The 25,925-nt window shown below is 42.5% G+C and overlaps 1 protein-coding gene across 1 annotated transcript in view; it reads left to right on the top strand.

The window, feature by feature from the left end:
* The window catches only part of LOC132835874 (adhesion G protein-coupled receptor E3-like), a 72,483-nt gene that overhangs the window by 34,143 nt on the left and 12,415 nt on the right, over window positions 1-25,925 (top strand). Inside the window, exons 4-12 of the mRNA XM_060854972.1 lie at window positions 965-1,123; window positions 6,730-6,876; window positions 7,916-8,062; window positions 9,280-9,426; window positions 11,902-11,951; window positions 13,977-14,054; window positions 16,614-16,791; window positions 21,449-21,568; window positions 23,758-23,948. Coding sequence (XP_060710955.1) covers window positions 965-1,123; window positions 6,730-6,876; window positions 7,916-8,062; window positions 9,280-9,426; window positions 11,902-11,951; window positions 13,977-14,054; window positions 16,614-16,791; window positions 21,449-21,568; window positions 23,758-23,948 — 1,217 coding nt within the window. The remainder of the gene's footprint in view (window positions 1-964; window positions 1,124-6,729; window positions 6,877-7,915; window positions 8,063-9,279; window positions 9,427-11,901; window positions 11,952-13,976; window positions 14,055-16,613; window positions 16,792-21,448; window positions 21,569-23,757; window positions 23,949-25,925) is intronic.

Genomic DNA, 25,925 nt, shown 5'->3' with positions numbered 1-25,925 from the left:
GATATTTCCTTTGAATTGACTCCCTCACCATCTGCTGCAGAGCCAGTCCAGCAGCATAGTCTTTTAGGATTTAGTCTTCTCTGTAAGGATTCGGGCTTTCCAACCTGATGGATATGGGGTACCTTTGTCACCCTCAGTGCATCTTCCAAGTGCTGTTTAAGATGAACGTTTACTGATTCAACAGACAGAGGTGGGAGGAGGGGAGGTGGTACTAAGCAGGAGTCTCCATTGTCTATTTGATCTTCATCTGGTGCCTAAATCTGGTCAGGAGTCAATGTTGAGGGCTCCCAGGACAATGCCATCCTGACTGTGTACTACTGTGCTGCCAACACTGCTGGGCCTTTCCAGCCAATGGGACAGGACATACCCAGAGATGGTGATAGTGGTGCTCTCTGGGGCATGGTCTGAAACCTACAATTCCTTGAGTACGACTTCAACTCTGCAGTGGCTGAGTAGCTTCGTTAGTGGCTTCAGAGGACAGTTAGGAGTCAATCACTTTGGAGCCTGGTGTAGGTCAGACCAAGTAAGCACCAGATTTCATTCCCTAAAGTACAGGGCTTCCCAAACTGAGTCAAACCTCTGGGTCTGTACCATCATTGTCATCAGCAGACTGACACGGTTTAAAACAAAGACTCAGCACCACTTCCTTGAGAGCATTCTGCACTGGCCAATGAATGTCAGCAATGTTCATACCACAAGATGAATGTTAAAGGTCTGCAACAGACAGAATGTACCACATAACCGCAACATGTTCCTCAATCCATATAGTATTCCCAGCTGAGGTACAGTTCAGAGGGAGGACTTAAAATGATCTTAATTTATCTATACCTCACAGCAATATCAGTCCAGAAATGCCAATTCCTTCTTGAACACCAACAGTGAGAAAAATCCATTCATTTTCATGAGACCATTCAATTCCCAAAAGGTAAAATCAATCTATGAACTCTGTTTATCATATTTCCAGATGACAATGAGTGTGGAGAAAATGAAGCTGAATCATCGGCCCTGTGTGGTACCAACACAGAGTGTCACAACACCCTCGGGAGTTTCTACTGTACCTGTAAGAAAGGATACGCCAGTGAATCAGGAGAAACTAACTTTACCACCATGATACACTGCCGAGGTAAAGAAGCTAGTTACACTGCAGACCTGTTTTGATAAAAGTTGGAAGTGTGTATGGGCTCTAACTGTATTTCCAGCACTTTTATTGCTCTATTAGACTTGGATGTAAATGTTGACAATCCTCCTCCACGACTCTATTTATACAAATAAACAAACACACGGATCAGGAGCAGACGTAGACCATTCAGACCCTCAAGCCTGCTCTGCCTTTCAATAAGATCATGGCTAATCTGTTTCTGTTCCGAATTTCTCATTCCTGTCTACCCCAATAAGCTTTGACCCCTCGGTCTAACAAGAATCTCTCCACCTCCACCTTAAAAATATTCAATAACCCTGCCCCCACCGCCGTCTGAGGCTGAGAGTTCTGAACTTACACGATCCTCTGAGAGAAAACATATCTCCTCATCTCTGTCCTCAAAAGGGGAATCTTGAATTTTAAAACAGTGTCACTTGGTTCTGGATTCACACACAAGAGGAAACATACTTTGCACGTTTACCTGGTTAAGACGATGCAAGATCTTCGACACTTTCATCAAGTCACCCCTCGTTCTTCTAAATTCCAGCGGAAACAAGCTCAGTCTGTCTAACTGATCGTCATAAGATAATACATTCATTCCAGGTATCAATCTGGTAAACCTCCTCTGAACCACCTCCAGTACATTTACATCCTTCCTTAAATAAGGTGAACAGTATTGAGATGTGGTCTCAGCAATGCCCTGTATAAGTGAAGCAGAACATCCTTACTTTTATTTTCAATTCCTCCCATAATGAAGGAGAGCATCCCATGAGCCTTTGTAATGAAATACAACTCTCCCTTTCTAATATTTTGTGACTCATGTCTTAGAAAACCTAAATCCCTCTGCACCTCAGAATTTCACAGTCATTCTCCACTTCAGTAAATTTCTACTTTTCCTTCTTTCTGCCAAAGTGAAGAACTCCCACATTATACACAGAGAGTTTTTCTCCACTCCCTCATCCTATCTATATCCGTCTACAGACTCTCCGTGTCTCAATGTAATTTCCTCCCCATCTTGGTGTCATCTGCCAATTTAACTCAAAAGCTTTGCTCCCCACAACTCATTGCTGCTCTGTATTTCAAAATGTAATTAATGTCTCATGCCACCAGAACATTCACTCAGAACATAGGATTATGAGCTCAATAACATAATCATTGCATCATTAATAACCCCCACTATTCACTCTCACTGGGAGTGTTGGATGGTTAGGTGAGTGACTGGATGGTGAACACTCCTGATGAGCAGTCACCACCAACAGAATCTTAGCCTGACATGGCTCACCAAATTTGAACAGTCACATCTTCTCCTGGCACAACACATGTACATGTTGTACACACTACAGACTGGTGTCCAAGTTCCGTGTTGTTCTTCTTCAAAACTTGAACAACTGTTCTATTTGTCTGATTGGGCTATATGTCGGTACTTCATCTTACCTTGGATCAGTTGAAGGTGACCAAAGTTAAGTGGGAACACCTATTTCTGGTTAAATCTACTGCAGAACAGTGGAGGCATTCAAAATGAAATTGGTGAGAGTATCGGCCCAACATGTTCCCTTTGGGGTGAAATGTAGGAGCAAGAAGCCCAGAGAACCCTGGATGTCTCAGAATATTCAGGACTGGAAAAGTAGGAAAACAGAAGCTTTTAATAGGGACACAGGGAGCAAATCAATGGAGATCTTAGTGGAGGACATAAAATGCAGGTGTGAACTGAAGGCAGCAATTAAGAGAGAAAAGAGAGGACGTGAAAAAATAGTGACACATTAGTTTGGGGAGAGTCCCAAGGGATCCTATCAGTACATCAAGGGGAAATGGATAAACAGGGAAAAGCCCCTACAGCCCATTAGCGACCAAGGGGCGGCCTGTGTGTGGAACCAAAGGACATTGGTCAGGTGTTAAATGAGTACTTCAACTTTATCTTCACTTTGAAGAAAGGATGTGAGTCCAGAATTTAGGAAGGGGGACTGTGAGGTTCCTGAGCAGATTGACATCAGGAGTGGGTAGGCATTTGAGGTTTTGGAGGGTTTAGAAGTGGACAAATTCCCAGGTCTGGGTGAGATGTAGCCCAGGCTGCTGTGGGAGGTGAGGGTGGATATCACTGCGGTTCTGTCCCAAATGTTTAATTCCTCTCTGGCCAGTGGGAAGGTGAGAGAGGACTGGAGGACAGCAGGTGTGGCTCTACTCTACAAAAAGGGTGGACACGATATACCATGGAGTTACAGACCAGTGAGTCTCACATCATCATCTGGTCACTGGAGAAACAACTGGAGAAAATTCTGAAGGAGTGATTTAATCTCCACTTGGAAAGTTATAATCAGGGATAGGAAGCATGGCTTTGTCAAGTGTTGGTCAATGCATAACAAATTTGATTTAATTTTTCAAGGAGTTAATGAGGTTAGTGCAGTTTATGACAATATAGTGGCTTCAAGAGGTTACTTTGTTCTTTTCTAAAGAGAGATTTGAGGACAGAGAAGGTGAGCTGTTGATTTGGAAAGCCAATAAACAGTTTATGCAGCCTTGTTTTTTTTAGCTGGAACAATAGAAGCAGCCTGAATGGGTGTGGTCAAGCTCTCACAGAACGACGCTTCTCAGTTTCTTAGACTCTGCTGCTGAGATCTTGAAGAAGTGGAAGCTATTTTTTGTGATGTTTGGATATAGCTAAAATCTGAGGTTTCTCCCATCCTGCTGCTCGAGTTGCATGTGAGACAATCTATTTTCTGAATTTGCCTTTTGCTAAGGGGTATGTTCATGGGATGCTACTATATTGGAACAATCATTGTTTAGTTGCTAACTACTCTATTAATCTGTTACCTTTTCCAACAGGAGTACAGCTAAGCCGATTCCTTTTCTTATCATTTTTCTTTTGTTGTATTTTAACTATATTGTATGAATAAACTGTGTTTTGCTTAATGTTGAATAGCTTGACCAATCAAATTGCGTCAGGAATGCAGCACCCTAAATTTACCATTAAAATAAGGGCTAGGTTAATCTCTTAATATATTTTGAGTTTGTTTGGTCTGGTCCATAGCAGGTTAATGTCATTTATATGGATTCCAGCAAGGCCTTTAACAAAGGCCTACACAGGAGAGTGACAAAGATACAAAAGCCAACAGGATCCAGGGTAACTTGATAAGTTGGATCCAAACATTGACTTTGTGGGATGAGACAGAGGATAGGAGCAAAAGACTGTTTGTGTGGCTGGAGGCCAGGGTCCAGATCATATGACTGGATCCTTTACTTTTTGTGACATATATGATACACAAGAAAATGTGGGGAGTGATGATAAATACGTTTGCGAATGACATGATGATTGGTTGCTTGGTTGGTGACTGTGCAGCAGAAGGTATTAAGTTACAGCAGCATAAAAACAGATTGGGGATGGGCAGGTCAGTGGCAGATGCAACTTAACCCTGAAAAGTGCACTTTGACTTCCAGAAACTCCTCTTTTATAATGTGAACTGTTTTACAACATCAATATTGACTTTCCTGCATTCTCTAGCCACCATTTCTTTTTCCACAGTCAAAACTGACACAAACTATTCATTTAGTATCTCCCCAATCTCTTGAAGTTCAGCACACAGATGACCTCCTTGATTTCGCTATCCTCTCTTGAGGTCTCCTCTTACTCTAAAGTTTTTAGAGAGAATCCCTACAGTGTGGAAAAAGGCCCTTTGGCCCAACAGGTCCATACCAATCCTCCAAAGAATAACCCACTCAGCCCCCTTCACTATTATCCAATATTTACCCCTGACTAACGCCCTAACCTACACATCTCTGAACACTATGGGCAATTTAGCTTGGCCAAGTCATCTAACCTGCACATCTTTGGATTGTGGGAGGAAACCCACACAGACATATGGACAATGTGCAAACTCTACATAGAGGTTGGAATCAAGCCTGGGTCCCTGATACTGTGGGGCATCAATGCTAACCACTGACCCATTGTGCTTGTAGTGCTTGTAGAATCTCTTTGGATTGCCCTTAACCTTACCTGACCATGCTATCTCATTGACCCTCTTTTGCTTTCCTCATTTCTTTCTTAAGAAAGCCCTACACTCTTTATGTTGAGCACTTCAAATATCATTGCATTCAAAGCAATGAGCCAAGTGCTGGAAAGCAGGAATTGTGTCGATTTGAAGCATTCTTTGACAGTACAGACTCAATGGGTCAAATGGCCTCTTCGAAAGTGTATGATTTTGTGAAACTCGACTGAAATAACTTGGTTTGCTACAAGACAGCAGCTTAATATTTTCTAATGAAAATGGCCCTGTAATAAAGAATTTCCTCTTTGATGGAAACCCATAACAGCCGTGACACAGGGAGACAGAGGTCAAGTAGGTGGTTAGACAGAAGCTTACAGCAGATGATCAGTACATGAAGGTGGTCAGGGAGATCCATCATTGTTTTCAATTCTAGATAATGAGGAGTGTGAGACAGACCCGTGGTTCAAATACAGCATGCATCAACACAAATGGAGATTTCCATTGCACCTGTAACGAAGGATTTGTCTCAACCCCCAGTGAACACACTTTTACTGATAAAACAGCCATGTAAAAACAATTCTGCTTGTGATGCAACATCTGAAATATTCACCAGACTTTCACTCTTTAATACTGATACATATGTTCTTTACAGCAACCTGATTTCACACTGCAATGAATCCCAGAATAATTGAGCTGTGTTTCTTTCTTCTTTGTTATGTATCCAAACTTCCTGACTATTTCAATTTCTAGAACATTCTCATTTTCGCGACTCCCTTTTCTGTACAGTAATATGTGGGAAATTCCCATCTTCAGAGCATTAATTGGAGACTCTGGGTTATACACTTTGTAACATACCCACTGTGACATGGTATCTCCAGTGAGTGAATGGTCATGCAGGGGAGTCAAATCAAAGTAATACTGAAAAATAATTACTGAATCCAACATTAATTTGACATTTTGCAGGTAGCTAGCATATTATTTTGATTCAATTGTTCCTTGGCTTGACATTGGATGATGAGTTCATTGAGCTGCTATAATGTTACAGAGTCACTGGTTTGGAGCATTAGTTTCTCATTCCAGCACAACACGTGCTGTGTGTGGTACAGACTGGGGTTCAACTTCTGAGATTTTCTTTTCTGAAAATTCAGTGACTGTTGTGTTATGTTTTATCCGTCAGGAAAACCTTCAGAGAAATGCTTGTGAAATCGTTGCTGCATCACAGCAGGTGACCTAATTATATAAAGATCTCAAACTCCTTCTTACCTTCAGACCATTTGAAGCATGACATTGTACTGGAACCATTCTCTTCTATTGTCATGAAACAGCATAATAATTACCCAGACACTTCGGTGTCAGTGGAATGAAATGTTTACAAATAGTGCACGTATTACAATTCTATTGGATTCTTCAATACCACAACGCCCATGCCAGGTTTATTCCGGTACGAGAATTAGCAAGATAGCTGTATCAGTTAAAACAATTTTTGGGACAGAAACACACACCAGCCAGGACACGGAGACAGAGATCAAACAAAGGTTTAGACAGTAGCTGACAGCAGATGATCAGTACATGAAGGTGTCCAGGGAGGTTCATGGTTATTTTGTATTCCAGATATTGATGAGTGCGAGACAGACCCATGTGGTGCAAATGCAACATGCACCAACACATTTGGTGATTTTAAGTGTACCTGTAATGAAGGATTTGTCTCAACCAATGGGGAACGCACCTTCACCGATCAAACAGTCACACAGTGCCAAGGTAAAGACTGTTCTACTTGGGGAATAACATTTAAAACATTCACCAGACTTTCATTCTTTAACACTGATGCATTTATTTTTTCCAAAAGTCTGACTCTCACAAATGTAATGGATCCCAGAATAATTCAGCTGTGGCTCTTTCTTCTCTGTTTTGTATCCATATTTCCTGACTTGTTTCATCTTCTGTAAGACTCTCCTTTATAAGACTCCCTTTGGTATATAGTAACATGAGGGAAACTCATATCTTCACACCATTAAATCAAGATTCTGGATTATAAACTCGTTAAACCAGTGTCACGCTGACTTGCTATCTCAGGAGATGAATGGTAATGGAAAGGAGTCAAAGGATGCTGTCCTGAGAAATAATTAGTACATCCAGCATGAAGCTGACATTTCACAGACAGCTAGTATTCTATTTTGATTTGATTAATATTTGACTTGACATTGGATGAACTCATTGAGCTGCTACCATGTTACAGATCCTCTCTTACGGAGCATCAGATTCTCATCCCAATACATGGTGCAGGCTCACGTTCAATTTCTGAGATTTGTTGCTCGCAAAATTGATTTACTACTGTGTTATGTTTTTAGTCAGTCAGTAAAACGTTCAGAGAAATGCTTGTGATGTCATTACTGAATCACAGGATGTGACCTGATGGTACGAAGATCTCACACTCCATCTTACCTCAGATCATTTGAAGCATGACCCTCTATTTTACAACCATTCTCCTCTGTTGTAATAAAACAGCAGAATATTGGCCCAGACACTTCTGCGTCTGAAGAATGTAACGTTTGTGCCAAATAATTAGTTGTAACAAATGTTTGTTGGATTCTTCAACACCACAACATCCATGTGAGGTTCATTCTGGTCTGGGAGATAACAGGATTGCTGTATCAGGTAAACCAGTGTCTTGGATGGAAACTCACACCAGCCAGGACACAGGGAGACAGAAATCAAACAGAGGTTTAGACACAGGCTTATAGCAGATGATCAGTACATGAAGGTGTACAGGGAGATTCATGGTTATTTTGTATTCCAGATATTGATGAGTGCGAGACAGACCCATGTGGTGCAAATGCAACATGCACCAACACATTTGGTGATTTTGAGTGTGCCTGTAATGAAGGATTTGTCTCAACCACTGGAGAACGCACCTTCATCGATAAAACAGTCACACAGTGCCAAGGTAAAGACTATTCTACTTGGGGAATAACATTTAAAACATTCACCAGACTTTCATTCTTTAACACTGATGCATTTATTTTTTCCAAAAGCTGACTCTCACACTGTTATGGATCTCAGAATACTTCAGCTGTGGCTCTTTCTTCTCTGTTTTGTATCCATATTTCCTGACTTGTTTCATCTTCTGTAAGACTCTCCTTTATAAGACTCCCTTTGGTATATAGTAACATGAGGGAAACTCATATCTTCACACCATTAAATCAAGATTCTGGATTATAAACTCGTTAAACCAGTGTCACGCTGACTTGGTATCTCAGGAGATGAATGGTCATGGAAAGGAGTCAAAGGATGCTGTCCTGAGAAATAATGAGTACATCCAGCATGAAGCTGACATTTCACAGATAGCTAGTATTCTATTTTGATTTGATTACTATTTGACTTGACATTGGATGAACTCATTGAGCTGCTACAATGTTACAGAGTCACTCTTACGGAGCATCAGATTCTCATCCCAATACATGGTGCAGGCTCATGTTCAATTTCTGAGATTTGTTGCTCGCAAATTGATTTACTACTGTGTTATGTTTTTACTCAGTCAATAAAACGTTCAGAGAAATGCTTGTGATGTCATTACTGAATCACAGGATGTGACCTGATGGTACGAAGATCTCACACTCTATCTTACCTCAGATCATTTGAAGCATGACCCTCTATTTTACAACCATTCTCCTCTGTTGTAATAAAACAGCAGATTATTGGCCCAGACAATTCTGCGTCTGAAGAATGTAACATTTGTGCCAAATAATTAGTTGTAACAAATGTTTGTTGGATTCTTCAACACCACCACATCCATGTGAGGTTCATTCTGGTCTGGGAGATAACAGGATTGCTGTATCAGTTAAACCAGTGGCTTGGATGGAAACTCACACCAGCCAGGACACAGGGAGACAGAAATCAAACAAAGGTTTAGACACAGGCTCCTAGCTAATGATCAGTACATGTTTTGGATCCATATTTCTTGAGTTGTTTCATCTTCTGTAAGACTCTCCTTTATGAGACTCCCTTTTCCCTTTAGAAACAGGTAAACTAATCTCGGAGGAAAACTCACAGCAGCCAGGACACAGGGAGACAGAAATCAAACAAAGGTTTAGACACAGGCTTCTCGCAGATGATCAGTACATGAAGGTGGCCAGGGAGATTCATGGTTATTTTGTATTCCAGATATTGACGAATGTGAGACAGATCCGTGTGGTTCAAATGCAACATGCACCAACTATGTTGGTGGTTTTGAGTGTACCTGTAATGAAGGATTTGTCTCAACCACTGGAGAACGCACCTTCACCGATATAACAATCACACAGTGCCAAGGTAAAGGCTATTATGTTGGGAAATGCCATTTAAAACATTCACCAGACTTTCATTCTTTAATACTGATGCATTTATTTTTTTTCAAAAATCTGACTCTCACACTGTTATGGATCCCAGAATAATTCAGCTGTGACTCTTTCTTCTCTGTTTTGTATCCATATTTCCTGACTTGTTTCATCTTCTGTAAGACTCTCCTTTATAAGACTCCCTTTGGTATATAGTAACATGAGGGAAACTCATATCTTCATACCATTAAATCAAGATTCTGGACTATAAACTCGTTAAACCAGTGTCACGCTGACTTGGTATCTCAGGAGATGAATGGTCATGGAAAGGAGTCAAAGGATGCTGTCCTGAGAAATAATGAGTACATCCAGCATGAAGCTGACATTTCACAGATAGCTAGTATTCTATTTTGATTTGATTACTATTTGACTTGACACTGGATGAACTCATTGAGCTGCTACCATGTTACAGATCCTCTCTTACGGAGCATCAGATTCTCATCCCAATACATGGTGCAGGCTCATGTTCAATTTCTGAGATTTGTTTCTCGCAAATTGATTTACTACTGTGTTATGTTTTTACTCAGTCAGTAAAACGTTCAGAGAAATGCTTGTGATGTCATTACTGAATCACAGGATGTGACCTGATGGTACGAAGATCTCACACTCCATCTTACCTCAGATCGTTTGAAGCATAACCCTCTATTTTACAACCATTCTCCTCTGTTGTAATGAAACAGCAGAATATTGGCCCAGACAATTCTGCATCTGAAGAATGTAACGTTTGTGCCAAATAATTAGTTGTAACAAATGTTTGTTGGATTCTTCAACACCACCACATCCATGTGAGGTTCATTCTGGTCTGGGAGATAACAGGTTGGCTGTATCAGTTAAACCAGTGTCTTGGATGGAAACTCACACCAGCCAGGACACAGGGAGACAGAAATCAAACAAAGGTTTAGACACAGGCTTCTAGCTAATGATCAGTACATGTTTTGGATTCATATTTCTTGAGTTGTTTCATCTTCTGTAAGACTCTCCTTTATGAGACTCCCTTTTCTCTTTAGAAACAGGTAAACTAATCTCAGAGGAAAACTCACAGCAGCCGGGTCACAGGGAGTCACAGATCAAACAAAGGTTTAGACAGAAGCTGACAGCAGATGATCAGTTACATGAAGGTGGTCAGGGAGATTCCTTGAGGCAGGTAGCTTCTATTGTCCCTGTAATGAAGGATTTAGCTCAACAACTGGAGAATGTTCTGGTCCTGATAAAACAGTTGCACAGTGCCAAGGTAAAGACTGTACTGAATGCAAAACAACTTCTAAAACGTTAAGCTATCCTATCCGTTATTGACAAGCACTTCACTCTCATGCTGTAAAGAATTGTGCTGTGTCCCTTCAATCTCTGATTTATACCTCTGCTCTCTGACTCTATTCACTTTTGTAAGATTGTCATTTACATATCGGCCCTTTTTATACAATGGCCCAGATGTTCCAGTCAAGTCAAAAGCCTATTTTCGACATTGATCAAATACCCATTTACTTTCCAATGTCTCCCATGTTGGAGAAACTTCAATAGGAGCCTCCTGTTTCAAACCTGCACTGGAATCCATGCCATAGAAAGCACCCAGTCCCTGTTTTGCAGCAATCTGGCTGCATCTGTGAATTAATTGTGCAGCAGCAGCAGAACCAGACACTTTGACAGCTCCTGTGAAAGGCGAAGTATTTCACTTATGTAAGTGTGGGAATAGTGTAGCACTTAGTTATAAGGGGTTAGGGTGCCAGGTAGGTGAAGGAGGTAGGGGCCAATTGGATGAGGTCTGTATTATATCGGTTATGTGGTATGCTGGGTATAGTTCTGGGGGTTGGATGCCTTGTGGATGAGCTGCTTAGGGTACTGGAGGTGAGGTGTCAGCTGGGTGAGCTGGTAGGGTAACAGGGTCTAGTAAACCAGAGAGTGAGGTCAGGAGCACAATATATAGTGCGGTTCCAGGTTACCAGGAAACTGTGGATGTCAGGTCAGGCTCAGGTGGGTGTTGCCTCTGATGGTGGGGAATGGTCAGAGTGGGGCTGGGGATGGGGCAGTGTCAGGTCTGGCAGGTGGGAGGAGGCTGTTGGGTTCAGGGGAGGGCGATATTATGTGCTGCGATGGGACACGTCAGTCACAAGCAAGGTCACATTCCTGCCTTGGAGAGGGACTTAACATTTCTTCTAAAAGATGACTTTCCAACTCTGCTGCATGACCTCAGTATTGTAGGGGAGTATCAGCCTAGGTTTTGTGTTCGTTCCAATGCAGCCATAACCTTCTGTTTCAGGTTCTGCTCTCATTGGGTGGTGCTCACACTGAGCTCTGTTGTGGTGTCACACTTAGTCATTCAGGCTGAGGAAGGCTCAATGTTAAATTATTACAGCATTCACACTCATTTCTCCTGTCAGTGAGCGACATTTTAAATGTCTTCATTATCTTACAGAACTAAACAGGATCAACACAGAACAATGCAGCCTGAACAATTTTACAAAGGTCGGAAAGGTATTTATAATGATTGGACACTGCGGTTATAGGGAGAAGTTTAGGATACCAAGTGGACATGTGTGCAGGCAAAGAGGAGGTTGTGAAGAATATTGACATGGCTGATGAGATATTGGTTGCTCTAATGATGGTGAAACAATCACAGTTCATTGTTGACATTGTATAAAACTGATAGCAACTTTTGGTGCCCACATATGTGCAGTTAAAAGTGGAGATGTGAATATTGTTCTCAATGATGACCTGCACCTCCACAGAGCAGAATGAGGGGCTTGATGTGAAATTCAACTTTTTACATTCAATTGAAATTCACAGAAAGGAAAAGGATAGAGGTTTAAAAAAATGAATGTATTCCACAAGGGACAACTGAGCATGAGATGTTTGGTGGCAGGTCAGGACTATAACCCTTCACAAGGAAAGAGCAAATATCCCTGTGAGATAGAGCAAGGCACAGGCTTATGGATCAAAAATTGAATTGCTGGAAAAGCTCAGGAGGTCCAGCAGCACCTATGGAGAGAAAACAGAGTTAACGTTTTGGGTCCAGGAACATTTCTTCAGAACTGTGTGTGGCTAGGAAAAGGTTGTTACGTGATCTGAAAATGCAGTGTGGGGAAGGGAGGAGGAGTAAACTATGGGTGGGAATGGAGCCCAGAGAGAGATAACACAGTTGGGCAGACAAGGGACTGGGTAAAGGTCAGCCTGGGAGAAGGAATAGCTGCAAATAGGAACCATTAATGGCTAGTAATGGGTTGTTCTTGGTAGTAGCCAATGTGATGACAAGGCCTAGTGTGTGTGGGGTTGGGGTAAGGACATGGGAGAAGGTGCTCAGGCTCTAAAATTGTTGAACTCATTATTGAGTCCAGAAAGGTGCAGGGTTCCCAAGCAGAAAGTGAGGTGCCATTCTTCCAGCTTGTACTGAGCTTCACTGGAGCACTGCAGCAAGCCTGAGACAGAGATGTTGGCCGGAAACCATGGTGATGTGTTGAAATGGCAAATAACTTGAAGCTCAGTGTCATTTTTGTGGACCGAATGTAGGTGCCCTGCAAAGAGCTCACCCAGTTTGATTTTCGTCTCCCCAAAGTCGAGGAGACCACGTTGTGAACAGCAAATATAGTGGATCATTGATTCATTTGGAAGGTACGTCTCGGGCCTTGGATTCTGAGGTGGGAGGAAGTAAGCAGGCAGGACTTATTCCTTCTGTGATTGAAAAGAAAGGTTCTATGGGAATGTATGAGGTGTTGAGAATGGAGGAATGGACCAAGATGCTCTGGAGGGAACAATCCTTGTGGAATGCTGACAAGGTGAGGGAGGGAAAGATGGCACATCCTGCTGGATGTGGTGAAAACGACAGCTCATAATCCTCTCAATGTGGATGCTGATGGGATAGCAGGTGAGAATATGAGAGGGATCCTATCGTTGGTGAAGCAGGGAAATGAGGGGGTGAGGGCTGATGTGAAGGAGATGGGTCAGACATGGCTGAGGGCACCGTCTGACCCACAGTATCTGTTCTGATGATGCCATCTTCAAGAAGTGGGCCTCCAAAGACTCAACCTTTTTTCTCAACCAGGGATTCCCCACCATCATGGTTGATATCATTTTGTAGGGGCCATTCTCTCTGGGCCATCCACTCCTCCTCCATTCCCAACACCTTCACATACCCCTTTCAACTCCCTTTCCTTTTGATCCCCCTGTCTTTATAACTGTTTGGATGGTGTAGTTTTGTGTTTGCCTGAGGCATCTCAAATGTTTTGATACATTCAGAGTGCTGTATGTATGTAGCTTTTCTACTTGTACCTATGTATCTTTATGCAAGACATGATTGTGTATGATCAGCACATGCTTTACACACGCAGGATCTAAGTAACAGTGTACATGCCTGTCACCTGTGCACTTATAGGTGCCATATGTATATTAACATGATCAATGAATCAATCTGAGAAGGGATAAGTGAATTTACTGAACTGTGGTTTACTCTCTTGCTTGAAAGATTTTGATGCCTCTTTTCTCTTCTTCACACAGATCTCCCTGAATACTTACCATATATTTTGTTCATGGATTAACTCCACCATTAATCAGATTACTCATCAGAATGTACAGGTCAGTCATGACATACACCCCATTGCATCATGGGTAGAATATAGGAGCTGGTGACATTATTCTCTAAGGTCATGACCTGAAGATCAGTCCTTTTCTTCCCCATTTCCCTTCACTCATTGTTTTTTCTTCATCAAAGCATTTAACTCAACAAATTACAAAGCTCTCTGGATTGGAGTGTCTATAAACTTTATCACAATCCTACAATTCCTTAGCAATGACATAACTGAGCAGGTGATCTGAAACAGAAGCCTTGTACACGTATATTGACCTGTTGATATTTTACATTTCCTCATACCAAACAACAAATCTAACACTACATTAGCCTTTGTGATTATGTGGTGCACCTGCATCCCAACGTTATAGGAATCATGTATAAGGATACCCAGATCCTTCAGCACTTCAGCGTTCAGCCGTCCCTCTCTATTCAGATAAAATTCTGCTTTTCTCTTCTGACTGGAAGAATGGACAACCTGATGTTTTCCAAAATTATGCTCTTTCTGCCAAATTTCTATATCCCTTCTATACACCCATTTCCATCCCTTTGTAAACTCACGCATGCCTCTTTAATATTTGCTTTCCTACCTGTCTTTGATTCTTCAACAAATTTGGCCACAATGCACTCAGTGTTTTAAAAGCAAGTCATACACATAGACTAATTAACACTAGTTCCTAAAATAAGCCCTCAGTTACCTGATTGCGAATCATTTACCTTGACATTTAATTTCCACATTAAGTGAAAAATACTGGTTTAGTTTTGTCTGTGGTGGAAAGGTACAATGATTATGAAGATATCGATCCCAGACGGGACCCCTCGGCTTTGAGATTGGTCAAACGAGTCAACAGAATGCAGTCTGTATAAAGCAAGATTATCTGCTTCACAAAGTAAGGCATCCTGGTGCAACTCTGTTCAGCAACACAGACGTTAAAGCTTCTGTGTTCTGTGGCAAAATTGCGCAATTACAATTGAAAAATAAGCATTTTTATATGTTTTTTCAAGAGACATTACAGCCTTAAATACAAGAAAAGACCCATCAACTGTAATATGGTGACATTATTGACAACACGCTAATCCAATGTTATTTCCTGGGAAATGATTGTTGTTTTACGTAAATCATCATCTCATGCTAGCAGTTCAAGGTTAGTTCGAATGGGTAATTAATGGGTCAGTATTCATTTTACGAAAGCTCCATTGTTAGCCTTATCTTCTATTCTAGCAACAGCTTCACAAAGTCAAATCATAACTTGCAGCCATTTTGTTGTTAATGAAAAGCCTACATATATTTGTTGCTTCTGACAACAGCTAGGATCCAAAATTTGAATCCTCAATTAGAGCTCTGAATTCGACAGCTTTTAACATGATTGATAGGGAATGTCAGTGGAGTTGTGGATAGTGAGGAAGGAAGTGGTAGGTTACAGAGGGATATAGATAAGTTGCAGAGCTGGGCGGAAATGTGGCAAATGGAATTCAATGTAGCTAAGTGCGAAGTCGTTCACTTTGGTAGGAATAACAAGATGATGGATTACTGGGCTAATGGTAGGCTACTTGGTAGTGTGGATGAGCAGAGGGATCTTGGTGTCCATGTACACAGATCTCTGAAAGTTGCCACCCAGGTAAATAGTGCTGTGAGGAAGGCATATGGTGTACTGGGCTTTATTGGCAGAGGAATTGAGTTCCGGAGTCCTGAGGTCATGTTGCAGTTGTATAAGACTCTGGTGAGGCCTCATCTGGAGTATTGTGTGCAGTTTTGGTCGCCATACTATAGGAAGGATGTGGAAGCTTTAGAACGAGTGCAGAGGAGGTTTACCAGGATGTTGCCTGGAATGGTAGGAAAATCTTATGAGGAAAGGCTGAGGCACTTGGGGCTGTTCTCATTGGAGAAGAGAAGGTTTAGGGGAGATCTGATAGAAGTGTATAAGATGATTAGGGGTTTAGATAGGGTAGATACTAAGAACCTTTTACCGCTAAAGGAGTCAGGTGTTACTAGGGGACATAGCTTTAAATTAAGGGGTGGTAGGTATAGGACAGATGTTAGGGGTAGATTCTTCACACAGCGGGTTGTGAGTTCATGGAATGCCCTGCCCGTATCAGTGGTGAACTCTCCTTCTTTATGGTCATTTAAGCGGGCATTGGATAGGCATTTGGAAGTTATTGGGCTAGTATAGGTTAGGTAGGATTCGGTCGGCGCAACATCGAGGGCCGAAGGGCCTGTACTGTGCTGTATCCTTCTATGTTCTATGTCAGTCAATGACAGAGAAGCAATGGCCAGGTAACAGTGAAGAAACATCTTGAGACCCCAATGAGGGATTACACCATGATGTTCCAGCACAGAAACAGACCATTTGGCCCAACAATTTGTCTTTCTGGGAGTGCCAGTCTAAATGTTGTGCAGGAGCAGGATTTGACCCAGAGACAGAAGCGTTACCTGTTGAGCCACAACTGGTCACCATTTGGTCAATGAGCAGATCCATTAAAAGGAGCAATGACAATCTTCGAATAAATGGCACTTGAGAAATTATTTGTGTTCGCTAGGATGGAAATGAATTGTTTTTTTCCCACAGGAAATCATTTCAAACTCCAGTGATATTTTAAGGAATTATTCCTTTTGGGAAAACATGGAAAAAGAACAACGACTCTATTCCTGCTCCATATTTCTGCAAACCATGGAAAATGCTGCCATTGTTGCTGCTCTGAATTTGCCACCTCAGGGAAACAGAACAATATCAACTGAAAATATCAGTAAGCTCAGCAAAAGATATTTTGTGTAATCGACTTTGTTCAATCAGCTTTGAGCGTCACACAAAGAATCATCATATTACTGACCTTCCACAGTGTCTAGTACTGAGATATTAAACAAGTTCATCATCATTGGGAAATCATCGGATACACTTGTCAAGATGTAGATCCTGAATTTAAAATGTTTCAAGACCCTTTCGGTTTATGATTAGATTAGATTAGATTCCCTCCAGTGTGGAAACAAGCCCTTCAGCCCAACAAGTCCACACTGACCCTCTGAAGAGCAACCCACCCAGACCCATTCCCCTACATTTACCCCCGACTAATGCACCTAACACGACGGGCAATTTAGCATGGCCAATTCACCTTACCTGCACACCTTTGGACTGTGGGAGGAAACCGGAGCACCCGGAGGAAACCCACGCAGACACAGGAAGAATGTCAAACTCCACACAGACAGTTGCCCGAGGCAGGAATTGAACCCAGGTCCCTGGTGCTGTGAGGCAGCAGTGAGAACCACTGAGCCACCATGATGCCCAATTTCATAAAATCTCATGGCTGTCTGAAGTTAACTAATGAGGACCTGAGCATCAAAGTCCAGGGATCTCCACTGGTTGTTTGATGGCTCACCAGAGACTTCAACACACGAACTTGCAAAACAAATGTATTTTCATCCATAAGATTTGTTTCCTGAACATGATGTAAAATGGTTAAATTATTTGTTAGGAAAGGAGGAAAAGAAGCTATGCCCTTTGATGTCACAGTCCAGAGCATAGGAACATGAATCTTTCTAGTGTTTGGTTGTGTAAGAACAAAGAGCAAAGAATAAAGAAAATTACAGCACAGGAACAGGCCCTTCGGCCCACCAGGCTTGTGCAGATCTAGATGCTTAAATTAAACCTGTCGCCTGTTTTCCAAGGATCTGTATCCCTCTGTTCCCTGCCCATTAATGTATCTGTCAGGATATATCTTAAATGATGCAATCCTGCCCGCCTCTACCACCTCCACTGGCAACGCGTTGCATGAACCCAGCACCCTCCACATAAAGAACATTCCACACATATTTCCCTGAAACTTTTCCCCTCTCACCTTGTGACCCTGGTAAGGGGCTGATAAAAATTGCAGGAATTTTGGTTGTTGCCAAACATGATCTATTCTTCAAACATGGTAAATATTAGAACATAGAACATAGAACATTACAGCTCAGTACAGGCCCTTTGGCACTCGATGTTGCACCAACCTGTGTAACCAATCTGAAGCCGAAGTAACCTACCCATATCCATTATGATCCAAGTGTTTATCTAATGACCATTTAAATACCCATAAAGTTGGCGAGATCATTACTGTTGCAGGCAGAGCGTTCCACACCGTTACTACTCTCTGAGTAAAGAAACTACTTCCGACATTTATTCTGTGTCTATTACCCCTCAATTTAAAGCTATGTCCCCTTATGCTAGCCATCACCATCCAAGGCAAAAGGCTTTTACTGTCCACCCAATCTAACCCTCTGATCATCTTATATGTCTCTATTAAGTCACCTCTTAACCTTCTTCTCTCAAACGAAAAAAGCCTCAAGTCCCTCAGCCTAAACCCATAAGAACACATCGACCACTTTACTTTCACCCACCTGCTTGGTCACCTTCTCAAAGAGCTCAAGAAGGTTTGTGAGTCACGACCTAGCCTTCACAAAACTGTATATTAAACATGTACAGCAGAAGATTTTACCTATCCCTGTCAGATGATCTTACATTACTTCCCAATGAAGATGTAGACTATCTCATTGACATATTCACATTAACTCTTTACCCACAAATCATAACATTGAATCTGGGCATTCAGCATTGAAATTAACAAACACTCCTTCAAAGTTTGATGGAATCTCCCCCCCTCCCCGAGAGCTGTTGAGATCAGTTCAATTCAAAATTTCCACTCTGAGATTGATAGATTTGTGCATGTTAGGAATTAAGGGTTGCAGAACTCAGACAGATCAATGGGATTAAAATACAGTCAATTGATTCATGGTTCAAGGGACCAAATGGTACCCTCATGTTTCTGTGCCCCATCCTGGGATTTGGATTAATCCACCACATTCTCATCTAATACAACACCTTCCTGTTTAGGCATGGCCTGCCAACATTTCAATCATGAGTCATTCTTTATTTTCCATTTTCCTTGCTGAGATGTTGTAATTGTTGGTACATCTGGCATTTATTGACCTCCTTTACCAGGTCAACATCTGCCATTTTGGTGTTAGATAAGAGTCCCATCAAGAACAGATAAGATACAAATATCAAGGTTCTTTTGTGAATTTGCTGCATTTTTACCACATTCCAATAGTTTTATACACATCTTTATTTTTGCAATCACAGAATTGTCCCAGGCAGGAGGCCATTCTGTCCATCAGGTTTCCCTCAGCTCCCCAAATGATCAATTCACTTGGTGCCATTCTCCCACCCTGTTTCCATACCCCTGCACATTCTTCCTTTTCTCTTGTGAACATTTCAGTTGATTCACATGCACCTCAGGCACTGCATTCCATACCCTAAACACTCGCTCTGAGAAAATTATTTCTCTTTTACTGCTTTTGCCAACTACTTACGATTTTTGCACACTCTTTCATGATCCTTTCATGAGTGGGAATGATTTAGATTCATAGACATTTACAGCACAGGAGGAGGCCATTCAGCCCACCATGTCAGCACCACTCAATGATGATCTGATGACACTAATCTCACTTTCCAGTTCTTGGCCCATAGTCCTGCAGGTTACAGCAACACAAGTGAACGTCAAAAATGTGAATGTTGCAAGGATTTCTGACTCTTCACGCAGTCAGTTGTAGACTCCCAACATCCTCTAAGTGAAAAGATCGCTCCTCAAATCTCCTCTTAGCCTTCTACCACTTACCTGGATATTGACAGCTCTACCAATGGGAAAAGTGCCTTCCCATCCATTCTGTCCAGGACCCTCAATATCATATACCCCTGTAATACGTCGTCCCTCAATCTTTGCTTCTCCAAAGGAAACAACTTCAGCCTATCCAATCTCTCCTCATAACTCAGACGAGGTTTAAGGTAACATTCTGGTTAAATCAGCTCCCTACCTCCTCTTGTGCAATCACATCATTCTGATAATGTGCTGACCAGAACTGCACACAGTACTCCAGTTGCTACAAAACCAGCAAGTTTTTTTTTCTTTTTATTCAATTTCCACCACCAGGAAGATAGAAACACCCAAGTAGCCAGTGACAAGCAGTGCCCTTCACATCCAAGGGCAATGCTGTGTGATCAAACAATGAAGGGGAGGGCAGGGACTAAATCAAAATAGAGTTGGAGAGGGAAATGATGCACTCCACTCCCTGCAGCGCCCACCTCTCCCTGAACAACTCCAGGGTGTTGGTGGACACCGCGTGCTCCCTCTCCAAGGACACCCGGGCTCGAATGTAACCACGGAAGAGAGGCAGGCAGTCGGCCCTAACGACCCCCTCCACAGCCTGCTGCCTGGACCTGTTTATGGCCAGTTTGGCCAGGCCCAGGAGCAGACCCACGAGGAGGTCCTCAGACCTGCCCTCCCTCCTCCGTACCTGGTGCCCGAAGATCAGGAGCGTGGGACTGAAGTGCAACCAAAAACAGAGGAGAAGGTTTTTGAGGAAATCAAAAAGGGATTGCAAACGCCCACACCCAATATACTCATGGTCCACAGACTCCACAGCACCACAGAACAAGCAGTTGGGCTGGGAGTCCGTGAACCACCGCAATCTGCAGTTGCAGGGGACTGCTGCGTGCAGCACCCTCCACCCCAGATCCCCGAGAGAAAGGGGGAGGACTCCTGCGTAGAGGGCTCTCCACTGGGGATCCCCACCGCCCGGTGGCAAATGGGCACGCCAGGGCGTGTCCGGGCGGTGGATGAGGGAGAAGAGGTGGACGGTGTGCAGCAGCAGTCGATACAGGGCATACCTTTTTACATCTTTGAAGGGGACAAAACTAAAATTTCGGAGGCGGCTCAGGTTGTGGGGCACAGGCTCCCACGGGGAGTACGGGACCTTGGGGCCAATGTGAAATTCCGTCCGGGCTGGGGTGAGCGCGAACGGGATCCCACCGCACACCTGAGCGTCCTCCAACTGGTGCACTACATCGGGTCCGAGCACCGCCGTTTTAAGGCGTCGGATGGCGGTGGCCACATACCGGACGTCTACTGCTGCCCTGCTCCAGCAAGTTTTATAGTTGCAGCTTAATCATCCCATTATTGTGCTCTATCACTTTGTAAAAAAAGGTCTTCTTAACCATCGATCAATCACACCTGCTACTTTCAGGGAAGTACTGACATACACAATCAGGGTTCTTCTGATCTTCAGTACTTTCCAGGGTCCTATCATTCATTGTGCAATTCCTTACCTTATTAGCTGTCCCCTCCTGACCTATTTCCCCTTCTGATTTTGAACACACCAAGGATGGGAAGGTTTGAGAAATAGGATGTAATTCCAACACTGGGGAAAATCGAAACATCCAGGGCAGTGTGAAATCAGTTGAGTTCAAATACTTTCAGCCCAGAGCTGTGTCCATCAATTAAACTGACAGTTGAGCCTGAACAATATAACTAGACTATGAATATGTTACACTCCGATATGACTCACTTCAGGGTTTGACTTTTTTTTCACATTTAGATATGGAAGTAAGGGCTTTTCGGGGAGGAAACAGGTCAGCCCAGGACAGAATCTGTTTACAAGTGAAGGACACTGTGATGGATATCAACCGACAGACACACAGCAGAGGAAATACAACTGGTAACTTTACTGGTTATGTCTATTTCCATTTCCCTTCTCTGTCATAATGGCGTATGCTTGCGTTCTCCAGAACCATCTGAGATACCTTCACCAATCGTTCTTATAGGGCTTAGATTTACTGAAACCAAAAATGAAAGGACATGCACACAAAGTATTTGCAGAAGAGATGTTTAAACTTGAAGAACAGGAAATGTTTATGACATAGTTAATTATTTTATATCTGAGACACTTTTTTAATCAATTCACAAGATGAGGCCATCACTAGCTTGGGCAGCATTTATTGCCCATCCCAATTGCCCACAGGACAGTGAAGAGTTAACCACATTGCTGTGGGCTTGGAATCACATTATGAGACCAGACCAGGTAAAGGTGGTCGTTTCCTCCCCTAAAGGACAGTAGTGAACCAGATGGGTGGCACGGTGGGTCAGTGGTTAGCACTGCTGCCTCACAGCAGCAGGAACCTGGGTTTGGTTCCAGCCTCGAGCTACTGTGTGGAGTTTGCACATTCTCTCTGTATCTGCATGGATTTCCTCGAAATGTTCTGGTTTCCTTCCACAGTCCATAGTTGTGTAGATCAGGTGGATTGGCCATGCTAAATTGTCCATAGTGCCTGGGGATGTGCAGGCTAGGTGGGTTTAGATTAGATTACTTACAGTGTGGAAACAGGCCCTTCGGCCCAACAAGTCCACACTGACCCGCCGAAGCGCAACCCACCCATACCCCTACATTTACTCCTTACCTAACACTACGGACAATTTAGCATGGCCAATTCACCTGACCCGCACATCTTTGGACTGTGGGAGGAAACCGGAGCACCCGGAGGAAACCCACGCAGACACGGGGAGAACGTGCAAACTCCACACAGTAGCTCGAGGCTGGAACCAAACCCAGGTTCCTGCTGCTGTGAGGCAGCAGTGCTAACCACTGAGCCATGGGAAATACAAGGCATGGGGTTGGGTTTGGTTGGCATGTTTTTCAGAGGGTCAGTCTGGACTCAATGAGCTGAATGGCCTGCTTCCACACTGTAGGGATTCTATGATTCTCTGAATTGGCAATTGATTTATTGTCATCATTAGACTCCTAATTCCAGATTTTTATTCCATTCAAATTTCATTGTCTACCGTGGCAGAATTCAAACCTGGGTTCCCAGAACATTACATGAGTCTCTGGATTAACAGGCCAATGATCATACCACTAGGCCATTGTTCCCCTGTTTGGGCTCCTGTCAGAATTTCAGCCTCAACTTCCGAAAAATGACACATTGGTATTTACCACATGATCTTACCGTGAGAACAACTGGGACTGGAACACTAGGCTGAGACATCCTTCACATCCCCCAGGATCTGTCCATTCCATTCTGATGAGGAAAGGTGACCTTGTGATGTCAGTTAACCCTTGCGAGCATGAACTGCATTGTACAGCATTCTCGTTTTGGTTTATTCTCTTTGAAGTGAAGTGAGATACGATAAAGGGGATATGCTGAGGTCAGTTTGAAAGGTGTTTTGGTCAGTCAGAGCCTTCCGCACCTTTAGGTTTGAACCTCATTCCAAGAGATGGCATGGCATAGATTCAGTGCAGAGAAGATCCCCAAGCCTGATTCCCAGATGGCAAAGGATTGAGTTTCAAGAATTGACTGGAGACAAAATGATTTGACAGGAAAATCCTGGCACTGGATTTAAAGAGGGATACAGGATGTGGATGTAGTTAATCCAATCTCAGCTTCAGCAATTATGTAGACATGAAATTAAGGAGCACAAGTGAATCAGTGAGACTGATGGAAGGAACATTGATGGGGAGAACATTCCTCAGTCAGAGGGACTAGAACATGGAGTTGATTTCGGGTTAGTTTGTGGAGGGAGAAACCCATCGAAGAAACGGCCTTGGAAAGGAAGATGGAAAGGAACTCTGTCTTTTTGCAAGAGTAATCGGCTGAAAAAAAGGCTCCCCATTCTGGGATCTTGCTGCCCCTTCCTGTATTTATTGCAAGACCAGAATTAGCTGTTCTCTAATCCTAACTGTATGTGGTACGAACATCTAGAAATCCAGCTGCACTTGGTCATGACCATTTCTAGGATGTTGGTTATTATTGTTCTGTTTCTGCAACTGACTTACATGTATTTTGTTGCAAATTTTTACCCTAAATATCTCTCTCCAGCATTTGTAATACTTATTGATCCCTGCATAATTAGATTTAACAGTGGTGGCTTTGATCGCCTATAAGGACATGGATTCCATTCTGAATGGAAGTGAGTTCCACAGCACCACTGGTGGGAAACAGAAGCCTTTTCAATTAATCTCAGATGTCGTCTCAGCCGTGATAACGAACAGGGACAACAATGGACTTGAGCCAATTGTGAACATCACCTTCAAGCACAATCAGGTTTGTACAGAGTGTTATGACTGGGTGAGGTTCTCCAATTCATTACAGAGCCAGGCGGGGAACTGCAAAATGCCAAATCCTTGCTGAGGAGCAATGAGAAGGGCTGCCATTGTATATTCATCCACCCTCCCTGCTGGTCACAGCAAAGTTAATTTGAAAACAACCTTCTCTTGTAGGTGCCTTTCACCCAGACAAATATAATTGATGTTTTAAAGGGAGCCAATTTAACCAGGCTCCCTTGACTTAGTGAAAGACTGAGTTTATTACTTGCTAAATACAAGAAGAAATAATAATGTAATACACATACACGGTTCAGATATGTCCAAAAATAAAGCTAAAAAAGATATACTTATCAGTCTGTGAGTTCCATTTAGAGTAGAAAATGGGACATTGCATCCTTTAAATTGGGTGATAACTGGGAGGAAGGATGTCAATAGACAAGCAGTTGATTTTGAGCTGCATGCCATTTCAGATCAGCTGAAAGGCGTTTGACCTGCTTCCATTTGACACAGTTTCACTGCTTCCAATAGAGAGAGAGAGATTATCTTTCTTTTATGTGATATAATATTATTTTACATGAGCCACCGAAAGTCAGCTCTGAGACCTGTCACAATTTAACTGGAACGTGTGCACCAATAATCGAGCCCCACTGCTTTATGTGTGTTCACAAAATATATTAAACCCCAATAACACCACCAAAATGGTCAATTTGCCTGACTGACTGATATTCAGGGCAAAAGCATTTCACAGCTGGTGAATTTCATAACAGAAGAATAACTACTTATTTCAACACACTTCACATTGCCAAAAGCAGAGAAAAGAAAGAATTTCTAATTTATCGCTATGTGCCTCAGATTGTACTCCCTCAAAACCCAAAACGTAAACACAGACTCAGACATCATCTTGACAGAGATAGAGAGTTTAACACTTATATGAAGGGTGAAAAAAGAATACAGATTGGATAAACAAAATTCTGAACATCCACCTTCTAGTCCACAAGGTTGGAATGTATTTTCTCCCAGCCGTTTTGAGTTTAACAAGGATAACACACTGCTGCATGTGGAGTAATGGTCATTATTTGACTTCATTGTAGATTGGCTGGACCAAAGGCTTTTCTTGTTTCAGAATTTATTTTCAGCTTTCTTGTTTTGTTTTTGTCTTTTCCCAATTGGGGAATGAAGAGAAAGAGAGAGACAGAGAGATGAAGAGAAAGGGAAGGATAAATAGAACATTTCTACATGCAGTTTCTGGAACTGTCTGTCCCTCCCTCTCTCTCTCTCTCTCTCTCTCAGCTGCCCTGGGATTTCCGACACTTAACAAACTGCAGCTCAACGAACCTGAGGGCTTTTGACAAGCAGAACTTCCTTCACTTGAAACCTGGTCATTGCCATTCAATGCAGAATTTCCCTTCTCGCTGCTTCTGATTGCAACCTTGTACCACACAGTTCAAAACGTTTGCAGCACTTGATTTTTAAATTGCAGATAATTTTGAGTCGGCACTCCAAATTCCATTTTAGTTTATCGTCCCCAAAAAGAAAATATAGGCACCTTGTTAGAGACATAAAAGCTTTTAACGATGCAGGAAATATAAATTAATGAAAGACTTCTTTATTCTTATCAGAGTTGGTGAACATTGTCCCCACTTCTTCAGTTTCCTCCCCTCCTCGCTCAATATCCTGACTCTTGTGTGAGAACAGCCTGACATTCCTACCCTCAATTCTTCATTCCTCCTGCATGAAGGAAGACAGTGTCAGCAGATGATTCAACACAGACAGAGACACACATCGACAGACCCAGGCAGGCACATGCAAAACACACACACACACACACACCTGCTCTATCATTTAAGAAGATGATGAATTATCTGTTTGTGTTTTGATTCCACGTTCCCATATCACCTCAATAACCTGTCATTCCACTCCCTAACCAAATTCCATCTACCTCTTCATTCATAATATTCAGTGACATCACCTTCAG

This window comes from Hemiscyllium ocellatum, chromosome 45 (assembly GCF_020745735.1).
Source record: "Hemiscyllium ocellatum isolate sHemOce1 chromosome 45, sHemOce1.pat.X.cur, whole genome shotgun sequence".
Classification (NCBI taxonomy): domain Eukaryota; kingdom Metazoa; phylum Chordata; class Chondrichthyes; order Orectolobiformes; family Hemiscylliidae; genus Hemiscyllium; species Hemiscyllium ocellatum.
Note: the sequence above shows the minus strand (reverse complement) of the source record. Positions and strands in the feature narration are given on the sequence as shown.